Raw genomic sequence first — 23,820 nt, 5'->3', positions numbered from 1 at the left:
GACGTGGAAAGGTCGGCACACTGCCACCTGTGGTATAACGATTACACAAAACAAATTAGAGGCTAATCTCTGTATCCCATGTGGTCTTTTCCTCTGTATTCTTGCCGTCGTCCATAACAAACCCCGGAACCGAGCTAGGCCGAGCGCTTATTTCTTTTGGCGGTAGGGGATGCGTTGCTGGGAATCCGGAGACTCGTGGCTCTGCTCGCGCTTGACGGTGTTGCGCTTGGACTTGCGCATCTCGCCCCAAACGGCGGATCCAATCCACGCAACGCCGAGAATAGCAGCAACCACGGAGTACGCAATGACATAGGCCCGAGATGAGCTAGCGAGCTCGAGACCGAGACCACCGTTGATGATGCCGAGAATCATCACAATTCTGCCGAACCAGATGTGGACGTGGCTGATAACACCGCGGGTCTGGAACTTCTTGTAGTAGGCGTGGTGGGCGTATCCGAGGAACGGCTGCACGGCCAAGAGGGCAACAACTACGGTACCCAGGAGGGTATGGGTTTGCGCAAAGAGCTACGCGGTATCAGCACTGCGATCCTGGATGTCTGGGTTGTGGATGGTCTTGGAAACGACCCGAGGGAGTACAGTCTCCCGGTTCACGAAAAATATGAAAAAAGCAACTCACATAACCGTTGTCGCGAGCATAAGCGTAGCCAGTGCCGAAGCCGGCCCACATGAGCAAGAACGCAACCGACTGCCAAGCAGCGTGAGCCATCCACTTGCCTACCAAGGGCATGAGGATGGCTCCGATGGGGTAAAGGGCAACGAATACGATCGTCATTATGATCCCGTGGGCGAGGAGGACCTTGGACGAGACACCACCGCCTCCATTAAATACAACACCACCGCCGCCGCTGGTGGAGCCGCCATTCCCGCTCCCACTGCCGCTGCCGCTGCCGCTTCCGCTGCCGCTTCCATTGCCACTGTTTCCCGAGGTAGTCGTGAAGGGGTTGCTGTCGGTCTGGACTGTCGCCTGGGTCAGGTCGAGGTTGAAGTTGGTGTGCTCGTCGTGCTGCTGGATGCTCTGACTGGTGCTGGCAGAGTTGAGGGCGCTGCCCGACTTCCAGGCAGCGACCCAGGAGCTGGAAGCCGAGTTCAGGGACATAGAACCACTGCTCCAGGACGCGCAGTTGGTGCAGCGGACGTTGGCGACCATGTTACCGTTCACGATACCGGAGCCGCTGAGAAGCTCGAGGGTGGTGCTTGACGAGAGGGTAGGCATGTTGTGGCCGCGCGCAGTGCGAGGGCTGATAGTAACGTTGCCGTTTCCGTCGGCGTACATCAAGAACATATTGGCGTTGGACATGGACGAACCCGTGCCAAGGGAAATCCACTGATAGCTGGTCGGAGCAGACATTTGGAAGTACATGTTGCCGCTGCCGGAGCTGGACGAAGCCGCCGGGACAGCAACGCGGAAGCAGACATCAGTATTCGGGCAAGCCTGAATAGCGTCGGCGGAGGCTGTCGCCGCATCTGTCGAAAGTGTTAGTATCGGTGGTCTGGGAGGGATGGCTCAAGACATACAGAGCGCGGCAGCAAGAGAGGAAGTTGTGAAGGCCTTCATCGTGTTCGCTAGTAAGGCGTGTATATCGTGGTTGTTACTATTGGTTGTGTTAGTTCACATCTATATGAAAGCTATCATGGAGGCCTCAGAGGACCTTAAATCAAAGACAGCGGGATGGAGTGGGGGCCAGGATGTGACGCACATATTTGGTGTGTGTTGTGATATGCAGGGAGGCTCCGGACTGAATGTTGGAGTGACACGGCAGTTGGAGTTTGGATCGAGTGTAGAAGGGTGGGAGCTCCGGGGGTTCTTATGAAGATGTGACGGACGCGCGACGGCAGTCCAGCTCCGTGGTAGTCGATGGCGGAGATGTGCAGTGCGGATGCCAGGTTCAAAGCGGCGAACAGAGAGGGGCCGGAGCTTTCACCGTGGCTTTGCTCCCTTTGCCAACCGTTTTGCTATGATTTGCGTTTATTGGCATTTGCTCTTCTTTCCCCACGTCGTTTTCTATGAGATCTTGGCGACATCTTCATACACTAGCACAAAGTCATCCCGTTTTTACTTCTCGAGTCTGTTCCGAGAGTCAGGCCCTGGCCCATGCCTTTCCATCCTTCACGCCCACCCACTCATTGCTTGCTCTCGGCTTGGGGGAGTGCGGGCAGTGAGAGTCGACTTTCTCTGACAGGTCCAGCCACGCAGGGGATGACCCCTGGGGCACTTGTAACCGACGCATAAGCTGGCCGGCTGCAGGCTGTATCGGAACACTCTGCTACCAGGTATTATCGGTGATTTTTGTTGAAGGCGCTCTAGAGAAGGCTAGAGATCAGCATGTGTCTGGCGGCACATCTTGGCTAACACAGCCACGCAGATGAGGAGCTGCTGTCGGCTTGATAGTACGTCTAGTAGCTTGGTAGCTTCGTGTCGTAGAGACAAATGGCCAGCCATGGGGGGGAAACTGAGAGTTGGGCCCACGTCGACGGACCCGGTCGGTTCAACACGTTCCCCGGGCCAGTAAAGCCTAAAAAATGGGAAGATGGACTAATCAGGCACAGGCTCCCCAGGTCGTAAATTTGACTCCTTGCAGCGTGTCTTGGATGCGGTCTACTCTCTTTAGGGTGTCAGACACAATTGGAATGGATATGATTGGGCAAAGAGATTAGCCCAACCCCTGTAATACCGAAGGGGAAGTCCTTGTCCGTCCGGGGGCTGCTGGAAGAGAGCATCTGGTTCCCATTGAGTCCTTGACCGAACCTGCTGTGACACAGTGGCATGAATAGTTGACATCTACAAGGTAGTTAGTGACGAGTAGGCCGGAGAAAGTTCCGCTTGCTCGCCCAGTGAGGGAGTCGCAAATTTGTGTGAACAATCAGATGCCATCTAGAGCATGGCCGTCGAAGGGGATCATCCTGGCGGGAAGCACCAGAGTTCTACGCAGATGGGACTAGTGGGTTGGCAGGGTGTTTCTGCTGGTCTTTCTTGGGGCCGTGGGCAGCCAGTTGTCCGGCACGAACTCTAACAAGATGAGAGAAGAGGGTAGGGGAGTACCTGTAGCCCTGGCAGGCGAAGAGAAACTGCAAACGAAACGCCTGTCGTTGATAGCTCTTGATACCCTGCATATGCGCGTGCGTAGTTTGCTGAAAAGGCAACGACCATGCTGGGAAGTTGGAAAATGAGCAAAGGTCAAGGTGAACAGACCAATGGATGTGCTTGGCGGGCTCAGCCTCCCGGAGGCAAAAAGATGCCGCGCGGGTGATTGAGGTGTCTGCTGCCATAAGCCTTGGTCAGAAACAGTGTTTCTTGGGATTGTCCGTATTACACAATAGAGGGCAGAACTATCGGACATTGGAGCGTGAGAAAAGCATACGCAAGCATGTCATGTTGTTTTTCTTGGCTTGGACCATGGAGGGCGAATTGAACCAGAGGAAAGACAAAAGATGTGGAACGGAGCACCGATCGCTAGGGTAAGCGCACCAAGCCGCGCCTTCGGGTTGCATCCATCGTCACCATGCGCCTTGTCCAATACTGTGACAGCTGTTGGAAAGCGCATGATGCACTCGGTAGACCGTAGAGACAGCCCGAGATGCACCTGCATGTTGGCTGAAATGTTGTGTACGTACCTCACAGTTGTACGCAGATAAGGCACCTCAGCATCTCATGTGTTTTCAGGTACCCAGGTAGATACGTAGTGTGTTCACAGACTTCCACTTCCAAGTACCTTTCACTCACGGCAGGATCAATCCAGAACTTTGCTTCCATTCTCATGACGCCCACCTGCTAAGAGTATCCGGTGTATCGAAAGGGAAAGTGCCTAGAACACGCAGCGAGACCTGTGCTCAGTCGGCACCACTGAGGTACGGCGATTCGAGATCTGTGCTCATCTACAATCTCCCAGCATCATAGCTGATCACTCTCACGACTCACAACATGCGCCTATAGCATCCTCGCCAAGTATTTTCAGCAGGCTTGCTGACGATGTACGTTGTTGCCAAGGAAGGGGCTTATCTGACGGCAGCCGCAGCTTTCGGCATTTCCCAACATGCCCTGCTCTTGCGTCTCAGCCCGATGCCTTCACTGTCACCGAAAGGATGGACAATCCTATTTTCGTTCCCGCGAGGCCTCACTCTTGGAATGCTTCGAGATCCTATCGTCGGTCAAGGCCCATCTTCCGCTGGCCGAGGATTGCGACCCTTCCGATGTCCAAACACGTGTAAGTCGGTCTCTACTGAACCATGTGGGTGGAAGGAAGGCTCACGGACTGGTGAAGCCTGCACACCAGATTTAGGGAAGCAAAGGCGATCAAACCGTCCAACTAAGCATCCGCACACCCGTCCCGATTTGCCAAATCTTGTCACTAAGACGGCACCAGTGGCACAAGAAAGATCAGCACCGACGCAGGACGCGCAATGCTTCCATGTTTTGTTCCATTCTTGCCCATTGAAGAAAGCGGACAGAGTGCTGAGAGACGGGCCGGAAGGATAGCAGATCGCCGACAGTGGTCGATATCATCAGTCTAGACCATGCTAAACGCTACTAGGATAGCTGAAGCTACCAAGCTCCTTGCCAAACTCGGAAGGATTTGATCTTGAGCCTTGCGATCCGCCCGCTCTTGACGCCATGTCCAGAAGATGAAACTTTGCTACTGCAAGGTATGAGCTCACAGCAATACAGTTCCGTCTTTTCGTCCGACGTTGAGCAGGCAATTGCCGGTTCCTGCTGTTCCTTGGCTTAGGTAACGATGCCTTTCAATCCGAAATCTGCATTCCCAAGATGACTGTTGTCTACTTTGGACGGTTGGAAGTCGTGTCATTCGGATGCGGCGCAGCCCTTCAACATCTGCAACACGGACAAGTTGAGATACGGATACCGGCTGACTTGCAGGCCTGTTTGTGTCAAAGCTGCAACCCTGAATTCCGTCTACGGCCAGTGATGGCCGAGTATTTCTCAGCAGGTCACAGACAGCACACAAAACACCAAGGTGCACAAATTCAAGAAATCATCGAATCGTACATGGGCGTTGCCAGTGTAGAAACCGAAAGCAGCTTCAAAGTTGCGTCACTTGGTGTGGCTCAGGGATCTACCCCACGCTTCAACCACATCGCCAAGCCAAAAGCATCCCAATGGCTTCTGCTTGACAGCACTCGTCACATCTAGTATATTCACGGGCTCGATCTGCAATAGCCAGTGAGGGGGCCCACAGGCTTGACTTGGCGGGAATCTAAGCATCACAGAGTCGGACTTACACCCATCAACTGCGTTTACACCCTCGCAAAACACTGCCAGTGTACTCCCAATATCAACTGGACGTAGACCTTCGCAAAAAAAGAATGGTCCAGGAGCTTCCTGGTCGCTGGAGCTCGAATAGCGTTCGATACAATAACGGCATGGTTGATGCGCCCAGTACTGGATAGTGTCAGATGATGATGCGACAAGACCGCGAAACCATGAAGGCAACTCGTTACGACTTGCAAGGTTTTTTCCAAGAGCAACGGCGGCCAGCTTCGCCATGCTGTAAAATCAACCCCAGCCTGTCGCGACGCTGCCAGCGAAACTCAAATCCCCGATGATCTCTATTTTACTACTCCGTATCATACCAACCTGAGCTCACAGTGAACACATCGAATACTATGGGCTCCTCGCGACGATCTCGATGACCCAATACGGCAGCCGTTACCGGTGTGGGGCCGAGTGCGGGGCTTCACCTTGCCGATGGGAGGTTTTTGCTCCCGTTTCCCAGGTTGACCAACAGTCTTACACAGCAATTGCACTAAATGGGCCGCCCGCGAGTCGGGGAAAGGTCCACTGCAACGCTGAGCTTAGGCGATGGTGCAACTATCATCCCGCGCCGTATATGAGTTGTTCCGGAGACCTCCACCTCCGCAACCACCACGGCCACGATTTACTCATAATCCCACGACATGCTGTCTAGCCTAGTGTTTAGGGCAGAGCTTGTGGAGGCTGAGCAAACGTCAAAAGCAATTTCGACTCCAATGGCCCACGAGCAGGCTAGCCGACTACCTTATTTCTGCGTTGGGTCAAAACTTCTCAGGACAATGTAACATCACGGGTCCCAATCCCCCGGTTACCTCAGTCTGTATTCGGATTTAGACTCTGTTCGATATGGCGCCCCGGGGTCCGATAGTTCCGCTAAATGCGCCGGCTCTTTCGACCGCTCATTTACTATTTTCATACCCTTTCAACCGCGTAGCTTTCAAAGCTCGATCACGAATGCTTGTCACCGCCAGATTCCAGCTAGATTCACCAGCAGCGGCCACTCTGCCCAGGACCCCAGGTTACTGCAAGCTGGGTCCAAGCTTTGTTGGGCGCAAAACATTTCCCGTTGACTGCTGTCAGTCAGGAGTGAAGCGGGTACGAGTTTTGCGCAAATGACGCCAAGTTCTATCTAGTCTCGCCCTGTTCTTCCACAAACCCAACGTGGTCAATACTGCCCTGCCTTGGTAATATTTTTTGTCCGCCAGGTTCAAACGGATTGCCAACAAGTGTAACCATGGACCTGGTTTGCGCTATACTCTATTGACCTTTCCTCAGTCGTCGCGCGACAAGCAAGAAAGGGACGATTGGCAAAAACATTGCAAAAAGAGACTTCCAGCATCGACGACATTGCAACCATCCGATATTGAAATCATCAGCATCGCTCAGAACATGGCCCTCGGCCCCCTGGCTCATGAAACAATTCGCACACTTATTTGATGCCAAAGTAACGAGATCCTTCATTATGCAGCCCGGTAGTCAGAAAAATGCCCCAAAATGCATCGACAACATGCTCCAGATCCTCAAGGCCAGCAATCCGATGTCCTGGGAATCACCATATGCACCCCTCCCTCCACGCGGAGCAGCATTTTGGACGCCGGAGCATTCGGGTTTTCGTTGTTTGTTACTTATCATCTGCGCAAATCGATCCTGGAGGATGAAAATCTGCCGTATACCGAAACCTCTCGACCTTCAGGGAAAACCCGCCCGGGGCAAGGTAAGCAAGGTAACGGGACCCTAACATATGATGACTTCGGAATCGGGATGCAGTGAACGCTACAAGCTTATACCCCATATCACTGATTTACAACATACCACGATCGGCCTCTGCCACAGACTAGCTTCTAGCTTGAAAGCAAGATAGAGGACATCACCAGCGAGCCTGGCGTAATCCCATCTTTTTTACCTTTCTCGGTGTCTTTTCTTGGTGTTTTTGTGTCCCGTAGGGAAAGGATGAACAGACTTTCTTCTACCTTTTAGTCAATATCCCGGCTGACATTCCTTGTCTTCACCGTTTACGAAATCCCCCCGGCGTCTTGGTCTTGGAAATCTTGGCAGCTAGTCATGGCTTTTTTCGGTTTCCCGAACGTTCAGATTACCGCCAAGGTCCCAAGGCTCTGGGACCCAGACCAGGCTTGAAGGAGAATACACACCTTCCCCCCCCCCCCTTCTCTTGAGATCCGTGAATTTGCCAAGCAAGCGCTCGCGCGCGCGCGCGGTTGACTACGGAGTCCAAGAAAAGTGCCGGGACCAATTCCCAGCCACTGGATTGCAAAGCAAACTGAAGCTTGGCGCGATATGCGCCTGTCGCCGAGAGTATTTGAAGCAGGGGAGGAGAGAAGCAGGGGCACGACAAAAAAGTCAACCAAGAAAAAACTCGTATGTATTATCGTGACGATGCTTCGCCCAATGACTACCGAATAAGGGGGAAACTATAACTACGGACTAGCAATGTGCGCCAGAACAAAAAACCAACAACAGAACAAATCTCGATGCTTCACTGTTCCGTTGCTCATAGATCGAACGAGGCAGTGAAGGTCTAGACACTTTCAGTGCCCAAGGATAAACGGACTTTGCTTCTCTTCAATAACTCCGTACTGCGCGCGTCCAGTGGCCGTGCCAATTCACAATAAGGCTTCCACACTTTTTCCAATGCCATTCGCCTAGCACTCCCAAATCTCTCTATACTCTTTCGTCTATCACTGCTGATGATGTGTACGAACAATACAATCTAGACTTCAGTGGTGAATCGAAACGCGTGGCTCTCCAACATGCTGCTCGACGCAACAAAGCTGAAGCCGCCAAAGGGGTCATCCTCCTTGGCCGACATGGCGCTCCATGGGTCCTTGGCCGTGATGACGGGGCTCAGGGACAAATCGGTGAACTCGGGCGCAAAGTTCTCGGCGAGCTCGGGGTCGGTGATCATGGGCTGGATGGGCGGCTCGACCTCTCTGGCCTCGAGCTTCTTCCAGTCAATCTTTCTGAAGAAGCGGTGGCCCTTCATGATTTGCAGGTCCTTGGGCATGTTGGCTCCCAGACGCTTCTTGGGATCCTTCTTGAGCAAGCGCGTCAGGAGATCCTTGGCGTCGGGGCTCAGGAAGTACGGCATGACGAGCTTCTGCTTGACAATGTTCTGCTGAATCTTGGCATGGTTGCCGCCGCGGAAGGGCGGGTTGCCAGTCATCAAGTCGTAGCCCAGCGCGCCGAAAGACCACCAGTCGACCGCCTTTCCGTACTTCTGTCCCTGGATGACCTCGGGGGCCATGTACTCGACAGTTCCAAGCATCGAGTTGCAGTGGTCCTCTGAGGTATCGACCGCGACTTTGGAAAGGCCGAAATCAGTGAGCAACAGGTGGCCCTCAGCGTCCAGCAAGCAGTTTTCGGGCTTCAAATCACGGTACACGACACCTAGGGTGCTATGCAGGTGCGAGATGGCGAGAAGCATCTCCGCCATGTAAAAGGCAGCAACGGGCTCGGCAAACATCTTTTCGGTGCTCAGGTGAGTGAACAGCTCTCCACCCTGGCCGTACTCGAGAATCAGATACAGCTTCTCATGGTCCTGGAAGGCGTAGTAGAGCTTGACAACAAAGGGGTGTCGGTTAACCGATTCAAGGATCTGACGCTCCGTCTTAGTCTGTTCGATGAGCTTCTTGTGCACAGTAAGGGAAGCCTTCTTGAACTGCTTCTGAGCGTAAAGCCGGCCGGTGTTGCGCTGCTTCACAAGAAGCACGGTACCGTAGGTTCCCTTTCCTAGGCATCGAAGGGGATCAAAGTCGTCGGCCGTCATCTTACGCTGAACATCCTTGCTGCCCTCGATGGGCACAATGTGGCCGTTTCGCTCTCGTACGCTCTCGTCGACGTAGTCATGCTCCAGGTTGACCTCATAGCTCGTAGACCCGGTCTCAGAACGCTCGCTGCCAGCCTCACTCTGACTGCCGTCCTGGCTTCCGCAGCGACTCATGACAGCACTGCTGATTCCCAGCCCCTTGGAAAGGCCGCCATGGCCGTTGCTGCCGTTGAGGGTCAAGGTGCTCGTTCGGGAAGAGTTGTCGAGGCTGAGAGGCTCCATCTGCAAGCGCAGCTTGGCGATGCCCGAGACAGCAGGGGAGGATGCCCCGCGCATGTTGGGGCTACAGTTGGCGCTGACAACATCGTCGATGAGGGCAGCGCGGCCGGAGCGCTTCGCGGAGAGAGGCGGGGTAGCGCAAACGCCGTAGTCGGAATCCTCATCGCCGGAGGTGACGGGGGTGTTTTGAAAGCCGCGCACCGTGTTCAGTGCGGGCGTCGCCTTGGCAATCATGGCTGGGTTGGTGGTGGTGGTAATTTACGGGAAAGACTTTAAGGTGGCCGCTCCGTGTAAAAGTATGGGTTGCTCGTGAACGAGGGGCGCGCGTCGGTGTCCCGGTCGCGCCCTATACCAGTAGTGGCCGTCACTTTGGTAGGAGGGTTATGGATAAGAGTGAAGCACGGAGATCGTGCCTCGTCGTCGCTCGGGGTCGTCGCGCGGGTCAGATTCGTAGTTTCTCTCGAGGTTTTGGTGGCTCGGGTTTCGGCGCATCTGGCGGCGGAAGAATGAGCAAGAAGTGATGTCGTAAGTGTCGTTTTTACTAGGCATTGGTGTTTGATCGGGTTTCTTGAGTAGTCGGTCAGTCAACAAGGCATTTTCAGAGGGAGGAGTGGTTGCATTCACCAAAATGGTGTTGTTGAAGAAAGGGAAAGGAGAAAGGATCAAATGGAAACAGGCCGGCTCCAAGGTTTAACAAATTCAAGAAAATTCAGCCCGCCCAAGCCGTTCCTCCTTCGCTCGGGACAGGCCACCCACAGGCTGGGTACAGGGGGTTTCGGCGTAAGGTAGGTACAAGTGGCAGGTACAAATGACAAGTACTGCAGTAAGACAGTGGCGGACCCAAGGTGAGCGGACCAACCAGAGGGCCAGGCCATGTCAGCCAGCGACCTGAGTGACTTTTCATTCACATGGCTGTGGGCAGCGGACACTTTTTTTCCCTCCCACCTTCCCACTTCCCACTTCCTACCCACCCAAAACCACACCAAAATGACCGAAAGTGACCAAAAGCACCGCACTTTGGAGGGGGAGGTGCGAGGGGGAAGTGTGGATCCACAGGTACACTGGTCCACTGGTGTGGGATTGGCAAAGCGGAAGCCAAAAATTTGGGCACCCGCGCTGGGGCCTTTTCGGGTGCTATCATTGGGCAGGCGCAGGGGCTGTAAGCCTGTAACCCGATGGACATTGCTTGCCTCGTTCCAACTCAGCCCAAATTGCCTGGGCCTTTTGATTTTTTTCCCTTTGCATTTTCTGACTCTCCTTCAGTGGCCTGTCCCCATTTCCTTGACACGGGATTGTCACGGCATTCCCAATTTGTTAGGTCGGCTGCGGGTAAGGTATCTCCTTTGCCTGCCCTGGCCACTGTATTTGATGCAGCGTCATGCCGGACAGATATACAACACTGGGCTGAAAGACATGTCTGGCGTCCCTTTCGAAGCCTTCCCTTTCCGTATCGTCGCCGGTTAGCAGCGGGGATCAGCGTGGCATTCTGCAATGTATTACCGAATCTGGTCGGCGGTGTCAGCGGAGCGGGAAGGTACCATCCGGATATTCATCCTTCTTCCCAGTCGCAGTCGGAATTCCACCAACAATCGAACTTGGACTTCTTTTCTTTCCCCAATTTCACATGCTCTTGCAGTCAAGGAGTTGCTGGCTTATGTCCGACTATCTACGGAGGCAGCACAGTGATTCCTCTCAGTCCCGACTTCATTCGTCTCCAAACCACGAGATTAAAGAGAGAAGCAACTCCAGGGCCAAGGATGCGTGATTGATTGATTGATTGATTGCCTTATGACGTCCACCAAATGTCACCAAATGTGGAGGGCGGCAGAGCCCAAAGATACAAAGTACGGACCCAAGGTACCTACCTGCCTTAGTAATCTCACAAAGTGGTCTGACAACGGCCTCTTTCGCTACCTCGTCAAACACGCACATAGTAACGCCGCCTCTTCGCTAATATTCCTCAAATTTGCTATTTTTATGCGCCAGCCCCGTCTCACGGTCTCACTCTCACACTCTCTCAACCCGTCAGTTGGTCTTTGCGCAACTCAAGAGCCCAGACCAGAATCTCTCCCAAGGGTCCCAAGGGAGAATACGAAAACTTGAAAGGGAAAAGGGAACACAACAACATTTGAACATCCGCAGGAAATGCATCTCAGGAATGCCAACTGGCATGGAGCTCCCGTCTGGAACAAAGAGCCCACGTCAGAGGATTGACCAGGGGAGGAAATAAGTCTACCGTAGTCTCTCATCTCTGTGGCATGTCTCGGACAAGATCGAGACTCCTGTGGCTTTACCGGGTTATGCAGAATGCATGCTACGCTGGCCCGAGCATTCTGTCTCACTTTGAGTTGACAATGGTTAGCTGAGCATAGGTACCTTATTCCGGACACCCAGAAGATATCTAGGCGTCACTTGAACGTCAGGCGACTGGTTATTGGCACTAATGATCTCCTGTCAGGAATCGTATAGTTCGTGGGCTCTATGATCAACCTCATTTTCTGGAATCAATCAAAACACCGCAAACACATGTTCGTCGCAGCACCCACGAACGCCTTCTCCACTGGTTCCCACCGAATAAGGTACGCCATCCACCGCACCCAACCCTGTCGAAACTCGGCCGACGACGATCTTCCCTCCTCGATGGTCACGTCAACGCCGATTGACTAAGCCCAAACTGTAATTTTGCCAGACATCAAAACGACGCTTCACTTCTCTGCATGGCTTTTGGAAGTCACCACTGATCTACTAATTATCTTCTACGTTGGTCAGGTAGTGCGTCTCCAGACTAAACCGCGCAAACGGGCTCCTCTGCCTCAACCTCTTGCTGAACCGGAAAAACACCCACGGCGTCACGCAGAACGCGGCCGCCAGCCCTGCCAGTATCGTGCCCGCGTAGTTCGCGTTCAGCCCGGCGTACATCTCGTGCGCCACCAGCGGCATCAGCCCCGACGCGACGGCCCGCACGAGCGCGAGACCCGAGAACGCCGACGCCGAGTAGAGCAGGTACGAGTCCGCGAGGTAGCCGCTCAAAGTGTGCGCCGTCTCGTTGACCGCGAAGCCCACGAGAACGAGCGACGCCGTGGGCACCGCCCAGTGGACGCCCGGCACCAGGGGTGGGACCGTCCACGCGAACCACGCCAGCCCGATGGCGAGTGCCGGGGCGGCGAACGCGAAGCCGATGATTTTGTCCTCTCTGGTCAAGGGAGGTTAGCATTGAGAGATCTCGATGAACGTATGGTAAGGATACATGAGTAAACTCACGGCTGGATGGGAATCTGCTTTCGTTGGCGGTCTCGGACGACCTTCATATCCCATAGACGAGGGAGGAACGTGAAGACGACGCCGACGGCGATGGCCAGGAACGGTAACGACGCCTGCGTCTTGGTGAACCCGAGCGAGACGTAGACCACGGTGAGCGACTCGGTAAAAAGGTAAATCATGCCCCACGACGACGCCGATATGAGCGCCACCATAACGACCAACGGCTCCGTGAGCAAGATCTTGCCCGGTCGAAGAACGCTGATCCGGACCAGGGCTCGCCAGTCGCGCGCCTCGTCCGGGTTATGCCACGACAGTTCTCGCATCGTGGTCCTCTCCATCTGGATCTTTTTGATGATGGCCCCCAGCAGGATACTAGGCCGGCTCTCCCTGATCCCAAACATGGCCAGGAACAGCACCGCCGTCACGACGGCCGCGCTGTGGAAGATCCACCGCCACCCGACCGCTTGCGAAATATACGCGGCGTAGACGGGGCCGAAGCACAAGCCGACCGTTGTCCCCGCGTTCCAGAGGACAATGATCCAGACCCGTTGCTTCGTGTTGAACATGTCCTCCACGCTGCCGGCGATGACGACGGACGGCACGGCCGAGGCGAGCCCCGCTGCGAACCGCCCTGCGTAGACGGCTGCGGGATCGCGGACTAGGCCAGTGAGGAGGCTCGCGAGGCAGAAAGCGGCGCAGGAGATGAGGTAGGGGAGGCGGCGGCCAAAGAGCTCGGAAAAGGGGGGGATGAGGAAGCCGCCTATTGCTTGGCCCAGCTGGTACCTATTATTGTTGTCCGTCAGGACTTCTTTTCTAGGAGAACTGGGAAGGAGGGGGAGAGAGAGAAGCTTACATTAGGGTGAAGCCCACCAGGGATACCTGACGACTGAGACCATAGTCTGGAGCCGCCTCGGTTGCGGCGACGGCCTGTGTAGGGGCAGAGCCTTGTTAGCATATCATTCTGTCTTTGGTTCTGTATTTGATGGGTAGGTTGACATTGTTGTGTAAGGTAGCTATAGGGAACTTTGGTGTAGCAACGAACACCCCCACGCTGCTCGGTTCCTGCCGCGATACGGATTATCTCGGTACGGTTCGAGAGAGATGGGGAGTAGGCAATATAAGACAAGGTAAGGTGGTGTGATCACGTACTCCAGTTGTACTTATAATTGTACTTTTCAACCTGTCAGCTACGGAAAACATATACAAAAAAGAAGAAAAAAGGCTCTCTCTCACGTGTACAGCTCAAACAGAATGATGACTGTGGTATCAAACGCCTTCCGTCTGGTAGTCCAGTTCCGCGGGTGCGTAGCACAGTCACGCTGCCAGTTGACGAAGCCGTCGGCGCGCCTCTCGAGTCCGTACCTTGCTAGGACGGCGTTCTCATCCGTATAGGTACCCGCCTTCGTGTCCTCGACGACGGCGCAGGAGGAGACGGCAACGGCGGCAAGGGCTTTGACATCGGGAAACCCGGTCGGCTCCTGGGCGTCGTGGCTCTGTAGGACCATGGTTGGGGGCGTCCGGCGTAAGGTGGGAGGGGGAAAGGGGACGAGGGGATGGACGTTATAGATGAGAGGTGAGCATAGTCTAGGTGGGTGGGTATAGGAAAGGGACAAGAGGAAAGGAAGAGGGTTGAAGAGGAGAATCGTAGAATAAACGCCACCAGAGTACCATCGTCTGTATTTCTCCCCCTTTCTTTTGAGTCTGCGTTATGCTTCCGGCTACCGGCTTATATCCCACACCGCTGATCGACGACAAGGCATCGGTCTTTTCTGTTCAACAGACACACACGTTAGGCCAAGAGAACATATCCTCCTCCTTCTCATATTCTTAGTCATATACATGTTCAAAACAAATCCTACAATGCCAACAAATGCCCAGCTAACTCCGAAGAGGCGAAAGCAAGCGAGCAAAAAAAGGCTCAGCCTCCAAGTTCCCTTTCCAAGAAATCCAAGAAGCCCGTTCGGAGATCGTGAATGCTGCTACAAATCACCAAAATGAAAGCCATGGTGATTAAAGGATCAAAAGGGGAAGCAGACTATTTGCTGCATGTGAGATCCTAGACAGGTTACATCTGCCGTAAGCACTTGGAAGCCGACGTCGCGTCAACGGTCCAATCACTGATACACATCACGGCATTGAACCTCAATGATCTACTTGGGGCTGGAGCCGAGCCCGAGGCATATCGAGCATACCTTCTAGAATCGACCTGTTTAGCTGACCTAGAATGTTCACTAGCCTTCTCTCGTTTCCTCTTGAGGATGGTTATATCGTTGATTTGACAGACCTGGGGCGACGTGATTGCGATGGGCCCTGAGCTGACTGCATGACATCTCTCACTTACATACATACATACGCCACGCCGTTTCCCGTCTGGATGCCCCTCCCCCGCGCGCGGCTGACAGAGGATTGTGTGCTCAATAGCCTCAACCCGAATCCTTCTAGAAACGCCACAAGGAGTTCGGATGGGGTGGTGATGTTCCTTTCCTCGGCTCAGATTGTAAGGCGGCAAGAGATCTCAACGTAGGTGTCTCGTGATAACATCTCCAATCCGGCTGAGATGAGATCGTCTTGCCTTTGAGGGGCGTTCTTATTAACATAGTCCCTGCAAGACCTGGACAGCGCTTGCCGGACGCACTTGCAAGCAACTGCCAAACTGCCCGTGTTGCCTGATTCCTGGTTCCACCACGGCTTTGCTTCGGGCTTGATAGTTTTCATACAGGAAATACTCTAGGAACTCGCCGTGATTTCATCAAGACTAGCAATTTATACACCGTCTTTCGGTATCTAAAGATCTGCTGGAATTCCTCACTATGATGCCCGACGACGAGAACACCCCTATCCTCTGGGGTTCGCCCCAAGAAACCGGCGCCGCGTTCGACTTCAGGAGTGAGTCGAACCCCCCTTTCCCTCTCAGTCCTCCTTTCTACGCCAGCCCACGCAAAACCCTCATCCTTGTCTTCATTCTATTCCCGATCACCCGAATACTGATCTGTCTCGCGCGCGAGAGAGAGATAGAGAGAAAGTCCACTAACCTCTCCCTTCCAGGCGACGTAATAACAACTCCCTCCTTAACAATGCTAACCGCAATATCCCAAACAACCCTCTCCGACGACGTCTACGCAGAAGACGCCACAACCACCGCCTTCGAAACCTCGCTCGCGAGAACCTGCGGCCACGCCGCCGCAGCCTTCGTCCTCACCGGCACAATGGCAAACCAGCTCGCCCTCCGCACCCTCCTAACCCAACCACCCCATGCCGTCCTCGCCGACGCTTCGGCGCACATAATCCACTGGGAAGCCGGCGGCGTAGCACACCTCTCGGGCGCCATGATCCAGGGCATCCGCCCGCGCAACGGGTTGTACTTGACCCTCGAAGACATCGAGAAACATGCCGTCGTGACGGATGATGTACATAAATGCCCCACGCGGGTGGTGAGCATCGAGAATACGTCCTCCGGCGTCGTCGTGCCGCTCGCGGAGCTGCAGAGGATCAGAGAGTGGACTAGGGAGAGGGGGATCGGCGTACACATGGACGGTGCACGGCTCTGGGAAGCCGTATCCGCGGGCGCGGGCACTCTAGAAGAATTCGGACGGTGCTGCGACGTTCTAACCCTAGATTTCAGCAAGAACCTCGCCGCGCCGATGGGCGCCATGGTGTTGGGTTCGTCGGAGCTGATCAAGCGTCTGCGGAGGATACGCAAGAGTATAGGCGGCGGGATGAGACAGGCCGGCGTCCTCGCCGCCGCGGCGCGGCAGGCCGTTCTAGAGAATTTCGGCCTGGGTAACCGAGACTCTCGGGGCGTGCTGGGGAGGAGCCGGGCGATGGCGGCTGAGGTTGGGAGGATGTGGGTTTCCCGGGGCGGAGTACTGCTAAAGCCTGTTGAGACGAATATGGTCTGGTTGGATCTCCGGGGTTGCGGTGTGGGCTTGGAGCGGTGGAATGAGGCTGGGAGGCGGAGGGGGATCAAGTTGGATGGGAAGAGGGTCGTGTTGCATCACCAGGTTGGGGAGAGCGCGATGAGGGCGTTGGGGGATGTGATGGATGAGGTTCTTGGGAGGGTTCGGGGGGCGTCTGATGGGGTTGGTGGATTGCCCAAGGCGAGGTTATAGATGGTCTTTCATGAACTTTAAGGCGATGCTTCAAAATCTGGTTCGATGAGAGTTGGCGAGTTGACTGAACTTGGAAGGGGGTATCTTATTGTTCTACAGGAGTCGGTGTCTCCGTCCGTCTCCAAAACCAAATCATCTTCCTTACACTCCCTCGCCATCATTCCGGCCCCAGAGCTTGACCGTCCGGTCGTGGCCACCGCTGACAATCCACTTGCCGTCCCTGCTAACATCGACACTGGCAACCGGCCCGGAGTGCCCGCTGAGCGTCTGCACCAACCCCCAGTTGTCGGCCGAGAAGATTTTAATCTTTGCGTCGAACCCGCCAGAGACGAAAAACGTGCCCGCCTTCTTGGGTTGCTGCGCGCCCTTTTCGTCAGGGCCGGGCGGGTGGCCGTCGATCGGGTCGTCCAGGCCCCGAAACCACCGCACGTCCGAGACGGCCTTGGCGTGCGCGCCGAGGTTCGCCGTCCGCTGCACCTTGCGCACATCCCAGCACTTTACCCAGCCGTCGGCCGAACCCGATAGCACCCTGTGGCCGTCGGAACCCCAGTCGAGCGCGTAGATGGGCTGGATGTGCTCGTCGAGAATCATGACCGTCCTGCCGGACCGCAGATCCCAGATGCGGCCGATGCTGTCCAGGCCCGCGCTGGCCAAGAGGGAGCCGTCGGCGTTGAAGCTGACGGCGTAGACGCCCCTGGAATGGCCCTCTTGCAGCAGTAGCTCCGCCGTCGTTTCCACGTCCCAGAGCCTCCACGTCGTGTCGTCTGAGGCCGATGCCAGATATCGGCCGGAAGGGTGGAACTCGACGCGGGATACCCTGCCGCCGTGGCCCGTCAGGGTCGAAAGGGGGGTATCTTTGTTCAGAGACCACAGGTGGACCAAGCCCTCAGCTCCGCCGGAAGCGAGGTTCACGGTATCGGGTGACACGTTGGCCTCGGGTAGCGTGGACCCCGGGTACCATGAGATACCGCTAATCTTTTGTGTGTGTCCTCGGAGATTCATCTTGGCCTCCATGCTCGGGATCTCAATGAGCTTGAGCGCTCCGCCCCAGTTCCCCACGGCAACGAGCTCTCCGTTTGGCGATAATCTCGTCATGCTTACGTGTCTCTCGCCGGCCGTCTGACTGCCCTGGAGCTCGAAGCCATCCAGCTTCTCCTTGATCTGTTTCCGGAACTTGACGTGTGTACGCAACGGGATCGTAGACTCGGCCTTTTGAAACTGCACCCGCCGCCGCGCCCTCGGCAGGGAGTACTTTGCGATATCGATGCGTGCCTGCAGCAGGGCCTGGCCGCCGGGTGTGTAAAACTCCTCGTCCTGCTCGTCCTCGTCCTCATCCTCGGCGTCCTCCATTGTGATGTCGCCGTTCTCGATGCCATCCATCTCCTGCTGGTTGGCCAGCAGCTGGGTAACCAGCAGGTTCCGGAGGCGGTCTCTGCGTTCGGGCTTGCCCTCGCCAAAGAGCGTGATCGGCTCGCCCATCTCTCTGAGCCTTGTGCGCACCCGGTTGTCGTCTGTGGGCACCGCGATACTCGCCGCCAGCTTCTTCCTCTCCATCTGCGCCAGGACGGCCGACGTCTTCTCAGGCGCGGCGCCGGCAAATGCGGAGGGAATCTCGTAGTCGTGGTCGACGGGGACGTCCTCCAGCGCGATACCTCGATCCTCGTCCATTGCCTCCTCGACGTAGGCTTGTCGTGAAGGGTGCATCATCTTGGGCAGCGGGAGGGCTTTCGGCCCGGGAAAGTCAGAGTTATTGCAAAGTCGCGTGAAGAGGGTAATTCGAAGGCGTCATTCGAGGGTTCTGTAGCTAAGGGGGAGGCCGATTGAGCTCCAATGGATGCCTAGTGAAGGAAATAATCGTTTGGTATTTGGGATTTCGTAGAACTTACAACAGTACGTGCAAGCAAGTAGTGAGCTAAAGGTGCGCGCGCCAGCCACAATGCACTCGGGGTCCACTGAAAATTTCTCGGCTACGGTGGCTCTTTTCGCCGTCCCGCTGCCCGCTGTCCGAGTCTCTAAAGGAAACGTTCCAGGTTGGCTGGCTGAGTCCCTACTTTACAAACAAGGCGAAAGATGATGAAAAGAGACTCCTGATGTTTGACCTAAATTCGAGCATTAAGACACGGTGCAAGGCTTTGAGGCTGATGTAGCATAAAAGCGTATGAAGCTGGCTCAGTGAAATTGGATAGCTTGAATTGCATCTTAACTCAGGTACAAGAAGCTATGGACCTGTTTGCCCTGCTCTCTCTACCACCCGTCCACGCCCTATCCGACCGTCTCCCCAAAGCCTCCGACTACGCCCTCCAGTACAAAATAAAATGAGAAGAAAAAATGGAAAGACTCATTAGTGGATGGTAATCGCCAGCTTGTTGGGCAACATCCAAGGTATCTGAAAGAGTTCAAAAAGCTTTTTGTTATCAAAGGAAAAGGACGTATGAAAAAAACAGTTACGGTCCAGAAACGAGGTTCGACACACGAGCTGGAACCAAATCAATTAGCTCGGTGTTCCCTCTCTGCTGCGACTCTCACGCTTGCTCATGAAGCTGCGGCGAACAATCGACTTGGGGCTGTCAGGGTCCAAGGTGCTGGCTGATGCGACGAAGGTACTCTTCAAAATGACCGTTCCGCTTCCAACCTTGATCTCCTTCTCGGCTCCAGTTCCGGTTTCATCGACGAAGTAAAGGGCTTCGCCCAGGTCGTCATCGCTCCTGAGGGTGTGCTCGCCCTTGGCCTCGATCTTGAATTGGGTATCGGGTGTGCATGTGGTCTTGAAAGTCTCGTTGAATCGGAAGAAACCAGTGGCGTCCTTATGGTGCTTGGTCTTGCCAATTGCCTTAGGCTTGGGCGTCAACTGGTTGATGGTGATGTACAAGTCGGTTGAGGGAGGGAATCCCGTAGCAGACACAACGGTGAAAGAGGCGCTTCCTGAGCCAGGGGAACCTGGGTTCAAGCTGTGAACAGAAGCGGCCCCGTTGCTCTGTTTCCGCGCGTGACCTCCTAGTGTAGAGCCATTGGAGGTGCCCGGTCGCGTATCGGGAGATTCACTCCCATCCGATGTGGAGAATCCTGTTGCTCGCTTGAGTCCGAGGCCAGGTGTCGGTCCAGGAGGGCTGCCTCCATTCTCGACAATGGTCGGGATATCGTTGAAACTAGACGACGCACCATCTGCGTCATCCTCCTTTCTGGAAAACAAACCACGCTTGAGGAACGAGGCACCTTTGCCCACGCCATGACCAACGGTGCTGCCAACTTTGATGGGTGCTCCAGCAATGCCAGTGACGATTCTCCCAGGCGCCGCGAATGTTCCGGAAAAGGTAGAGGTGCCCTGGCGAGTGCGAGTGACATACGAGGGCCGGAAAAGCATCCTCAATCTGACTGTGCCCGACTTTCCATCCAGAATTAGTCGACTCTCACTAGGTCTAAAGGGATCCAGCTGCTCAAGGTTGATGTCGGCAGCTCCAAGGAAGTCGGGCTTGTCGGCGAAATCGTAGTCCCACACAGTGACCTTGAACTTGGCAGCCGTTCTCGATGGAACGGGAACCTCAAAGAATTCGTTCCAGGCAGGGTGCAGCGTCTTCTTCTGAACCTTGGTCTTGTACACATCCTCGCCATTGAGCTCAAACTTGCAGTAAGGATCGCTCTTGCCATTTGAGTCGGCTGACGGTAGGTCTTGGGCATCCAAAACATCGACGCGGAGTGTACCCATGTTGTTGATACTTTCGCTCGGATCCAGCTGCATCTTGACGGGAATATACTTGAGGCTGACCTTGACGCTGCTGGGCCGGTTTTCCTTGTCTTTCAACTTGAGAGTCGTGGGGTTGTTCTGAAACTGGTTAGCAATTTGTCATGTTTCCAGGAGATGAAAAAACTCACCAGGCACTGCTTCAGCGTGTCCAAAGTGTTTCCCTGCAGCTTGGCGATGGTGTGGTCCTTGTCCTTGTCGCTGCCCTCTACCTTGTCGCCCTTCTCACGGACCTTGAGTGTAAGACGAGAGAAGTCGAGCTCTCGGATGAAACAATCGCCAATTTCATCAAATGCGTGCTTCTTGTGCTTGGCAGCAGACGAGGTATACGAAGGGAAGGCCATGTCGTCGACCCAGACCTCCAAGTGTGTGTTGTGCTCAGGCATCTCCGCTTCCATGAGCTTGAAGATCAAGAGACCAGACTCATACTTCAGAAGCTCCTGAGGGGACAGCCGAATCTTAGGCGGGCCGCTCTCATCCTTGGATTTCCTGGGCATAGTAGGTGAGACAGGAGTGACTGGTGTCTTTGGCGGACTGATTTCCAACTCGGCTCCGTCCTTCTTCTCTTCGGTCTTCTTCTCCATGGAGCTGCTGAATTTACCGGCCTCTGACGATCGCGGAGCATCCTCGATCGCCTTCGCAGCTGCAGCCGCCTCAGCCTCTTCCTCCTCGTCTTCGGGGTCGGCAACATTGAGACAAGGGAAAAAGGATACCGTGTAGGTCAGAACACCCTTTGCGATGCCCTTGCCATGAAGCTGCAGACCACCCTGGAACATCTTCTTCTGATCGTGAACGTTGTACTCGCCGTTCTCAGCTTGCGAGATGTAGTCGCCAGCGAATACTTCAATCAAACCAAGACTGCGATCCTTGCCCATCTTCTCAGAGTCCATGACTTCGAGCGTAAGACGCTCGCGAGCCGAGTGGACTGGAACGTAGAGAACCTCATCGAAGTCGGGATCAAGAGTGTTCTTATGGGTAACTGTGCGAGCCTTCTCAATGCCGGAGAGAAGAACGCGCACGTAGGGGTCGGATTTGCCGAGAGTCTCGAAGTTGCGAAGGTCCTTTGCGTTCTTGAAGTGGAAACGCATAACACCAACCGGGGTGACGTAACCTCCCGTTCCACCGACTACACCAGAAAGAGCAACCGGCTTCCATTGAGCCATCATCTTCACGCGACCGGTCGCGACGCCAGAGAGATGGAACCACTCCTGGCTTTTGCCCATGCACTCCAGCATGTCCTCGAGTTTGATCTGGTACTTGCCGATGACCTGGTCGCCAGTAAGATCGCGGTCGTCTTTGATCGTGACTCCAAGTTTAGCGTTCTTCTTGTCAGTAATCAACATCTCCTTCGAGCCATTATCCCAGATCGGGTTATTGGTCCTCTTTAGCTTCTTTGTAGAGTGGACGTCTCGGCCGTTAAGATGCAGAGTAGCATAAGGGTTGAGAAGACCGACAAGACTCTTGGTGCCATCCAAATCCTTAGCCTGCTCCACTGTGAATCTGAGAATACCCGTGTTGGAGTCCGGCGGAGGCTCCAAGCTACCGTCTTCCAACTTCTTGGGCTCCATGACTGGGAAGAATCGGATATCGCAGGAGAGCTGACCTCGAGCCTTGCCGTCTGCAATGACTTCAAGGACTTCATTCTCGTGAACAGCCAGTTCCTCGACCTGATCGAGAGCAAACGATGCCACGCCCAGTTCCTTGTGTTTTCTGAAGTCATTGTAGTCGAATACTTGGATATCCAGAGAGTCATTGAAAGAAGTGATGATGATGTAGTGAGTCTCGTTCCAGCGCGGGTTTCCGGTGTCCTTGACGTGCTTTGTGCGGGCAAGCTGCTGGCGGCGATTCAAGGTCAAGGCGGCATACGGATCGGGCGAACCAGAGAAGTTGTCCGGGTTCTTGAGGCCCTGAGCGCCATGGAGAGTAACAGCAACCACGCCGATAGCCTGGTCAACCGGGGTTCCAGCCAGCATCTTGGCTACTTCAATGGGGAATACGTTGGGAGAGTACATCATGGGAGCCAGGTTGCCGTGGATCTGCTCGAGGATGAAAGACTCGAGTCCAGGAATGAAGTTGATGTCGAATCCGAAAGTCTCACCACCGAGAGGTTTGCAGACGTAATCAATCGTGGGCTTTTCCAGAAAGCACATCTCCACCTTTTCAATGTGAGGGAAAGGGATTTGTAGCTTGATCTTGAGTTGCATGATGCCAGAAAAGGACATGTCCTCAACGATCACGTCCAGGCCTTTGCTAATCATGGCCTTTCCAACTCGAATCTCAAGAACAACCTTTGGGTTGATCTTGTTTTTGATTTGCTTGGAGGTCATATCCGCCGTGTCATTGGGGGTGAAGCTAAATTTCCAATCCATGATGACGGTGTCATCTCCAGCTTTGGGATACGTCTTTACGTGCTCCATTCGCGGAGGCTTTGAGCCGAGAGTGAACGTCTTGAGCTTCAAGCTGTCCAGGAAGGCGGGAGTAGCACCACTGAGAACCTGGTCAACAGAGTTGATGATGGTTTGTGCCAGAACGGGTTGATAGATAGGCCAGAACTTGAGCATAAAGGAATTGATCCACTCGAGCGATTCGGTTTCAGTCTCAAGTTTCTTCAGCGAAAGTTCTCTGTTGATGTCGTCTCGAAAGTTGCGCCTGACTCGGCGAATGGAAGTCCGGTAGTAAGTTGAGCAGACAGCCATGAGAATGAAGACCCAGCCCAGGCCTCCGCCCAAAACAGCGACGAGCCATGAAGAGATACAGGCAAAGGCAATGATGGCGGCATTATGGTACCAGTCTCCGTAGAATTTATCCGGGATGTTACTTTCGAGCCAGGTCGAGTGATCTAGGAGACTTGCCGCATCATGGAGGTCGTCAGCGGGCCAGCCGAACCTCGGGGCCCAACCAGTTCTCGTGTATGGTTCTTCGTCATGGCTTTGGGGATCGTGGGTCTTGATCGTGTTTCCGTCCTTGTCCTTGGGCAATTCGATGACGCCTTCTTTGGTCGGGGGTGGAAGATCGGTGACGGGAGCACTCGAATCAGCCACATCGGTTACGACTGAAATACCCTTGGTTCGCTGGGAATGGAAGCCTGCGGGAACGGCCTGGCAAACAAGAGACGTGTCAGTTCGGCTCAATTCAATGGTGAAGTGGGGAACTCGGTTGCGCAACTCACAGCTGCAGCTTGGCGGCGCTTCTCTTCAGGGCTCGCATCAGGGTCGAAGGTGAAGGCGGTGATACCAGCCTTCTTGGACTCTTCGACAATCTTCTTCTGAGCATCGTCTGCGGAAACGTTGGATTCGGGATCCTGGGCAGCCTCGACGACACCCTGAACCTTGAGCTCGTTCTTCTCGAGTGCGGAAGCCAT

At 54.7% G+C, this 23,820-nt stretch overlaps 8 protein-coding genes across 8 annotated transcripts; 2 read left to right on the top strand and 6 right to left on the bottom strand.

Annotated features, from left to right (window-relative positions):
- Nucleotides 1–147: 147 nt before the first annotated feature.
- On the bottom strand, nt 148–1,576 carry CPAR01_09785 (uncharacterized protein; the record flags this gene model as incomplete). Its single annotated transcript, XM_060494049.1, has 3 exons — nt 148–525; nt 638–1,485; nt 1,537–1,576. The coding sequence occupies 3 exons, from the start codon at nt 1,574–1,576 to the stop codon at nt 148–150; spliced, it is 1,266 nt and encodes a 421-aa protein (XP_060348179.1).
- A 3,492-nt stretch (nt 1,577–5,068) lies between these two features.
- Nucleotides 5,069–5,826, bottom strand: CPAR01_09784 (uncharacterized protein; the record flags this gene model as incomplete). Its single annotated transcript, XM_060494048.1, has 2 exons — nt 5,069–5,231; nt 5,612–5,826. Coding segments are annotated over 2 exons (378 nt in total), but the record flags the coding sequence as incomplete, so codon positions are not given.
- Nucleotides 5,827–8,015: 2,189 nt separating this feature from the next.
- On the bottom strand, nt 8,016–9,584 carry CPAR01_09783 (uncharacterized protein; the record flags this gene model as incomplete). The annotated part of the gene is made up of 1 exon (XM_060494047.1): nt 8,016–9,584. The coding sequence occupies one exon, from the start codon at nt 9,582–9,584 to the stop codon at nt 8,016–8,018; it is 1,569 nt and encodes a 522-aa protein (XP_060348177.1).
- CPAR01_09782 (uncharacterized protein) lies at nt 9,150–9,626 on the top strand (the record flags this gene model as incomplete). The annotated part of the gene is made up of 1 exon (XM_060494046.1): nt 9,150–9,626. One exon carries the CDS (start codon nt 9,150–9,152, stop codon nt 9,624–9,626), a length of 477 nt encoding a protein of 158 aa, XP_060348176.1.
- A 2,469-nt stretch (nt 9,627–12,095) lies between these two features.
- CPAR01_09781 (major facilitator superfamily transporter) lies at nt 12,096–14,116 on the bottom strand (the record flags this gene model as incomplete). Its single annotated transcript, XM_060494045.1, has 5 exons — nt 12,096–12,543; nt 12,612–13,394; nt 13,465–13,538; nt 13,761–13,782; nt 13,845–14,116. 5 exons carry the CDS (start codon nt 14,114–14,116, stop codon nt 12,096–12,098), a joined length of 1,599 nt encoding a protein of 532 aa, XP_060348175.1.
- A 1,305-nt stretch (nt 14,117–15,421) lies between these two features.
- CPAR01_09780 (beta-eliminating lyase) lies at nt 15,422–16,720 on the top strand (the record flags this gene model as incomplete). The annotated part of the gene is made up of 1 exon (XM_060494044.1): nt 15,422–16,720. One exon carries the CDS (start codon nt 15,422–15,424, stop codon nt 16,718–16,720), a length of 1,299 nt encoding a protein of 432 aa, XP_060348174.1.
- A 141-nt stretch (nt 16,721–16,861) lies between these two features.
- On the bottom strand, nt 16,862–18,427 carry CPAR01_09779 (WD domain-containing protein; the record flags this gene model as incomplete). Its single annotated transcript, XM_060494043.1, has 1 exon — nt 16,862–18,427. The coding sequence occupies one exon, from the start codon at nt 18,425–18,427 to the stop codon at nt 16,862–16,864; it is 1,566 nt and encodes a 521-aa protein (XP_060348173.1).
- A 784-nt stretch (nt 18,428–19,211) lies between these two features.
- On the bottom strand, nt 19,212–23,820 carry CPAR01_09778 (C2 domain-containing protein; the record flags this gene model as incomplete). Its single annotated transcript, XM_060494042.1, has 3 exons — nt 19,212–20,540; nt 20,591–23,557; nt 23,629–23,820. 3 exons carry the CDS (start codon nt 23,818–23,820, stop codon nt 19,212–19,214), a joined length of 4,488 nt encoding a protein of 1,495 aa, XP_060348172.1.

This window comes from Colletotrichum paranaense, assembly GCF_030867605.1.
Source record: "Colletotrichum paranaense strain IMI 384185 chromosome Unknown Scaffold_7.1, whole genome shotgun sequence".
NCBI classification, from domain to species: domain Eukaryota; kingdom Fungi; phylum Ascomycota; class Sordariomycetes; order Glomerellales; family Glomerellaceae; genus Colletotrichum; species Colletotrichum paranaense.
This window is presented reverse-complemented; position numbering and strand designations above follow the sequence as displayed.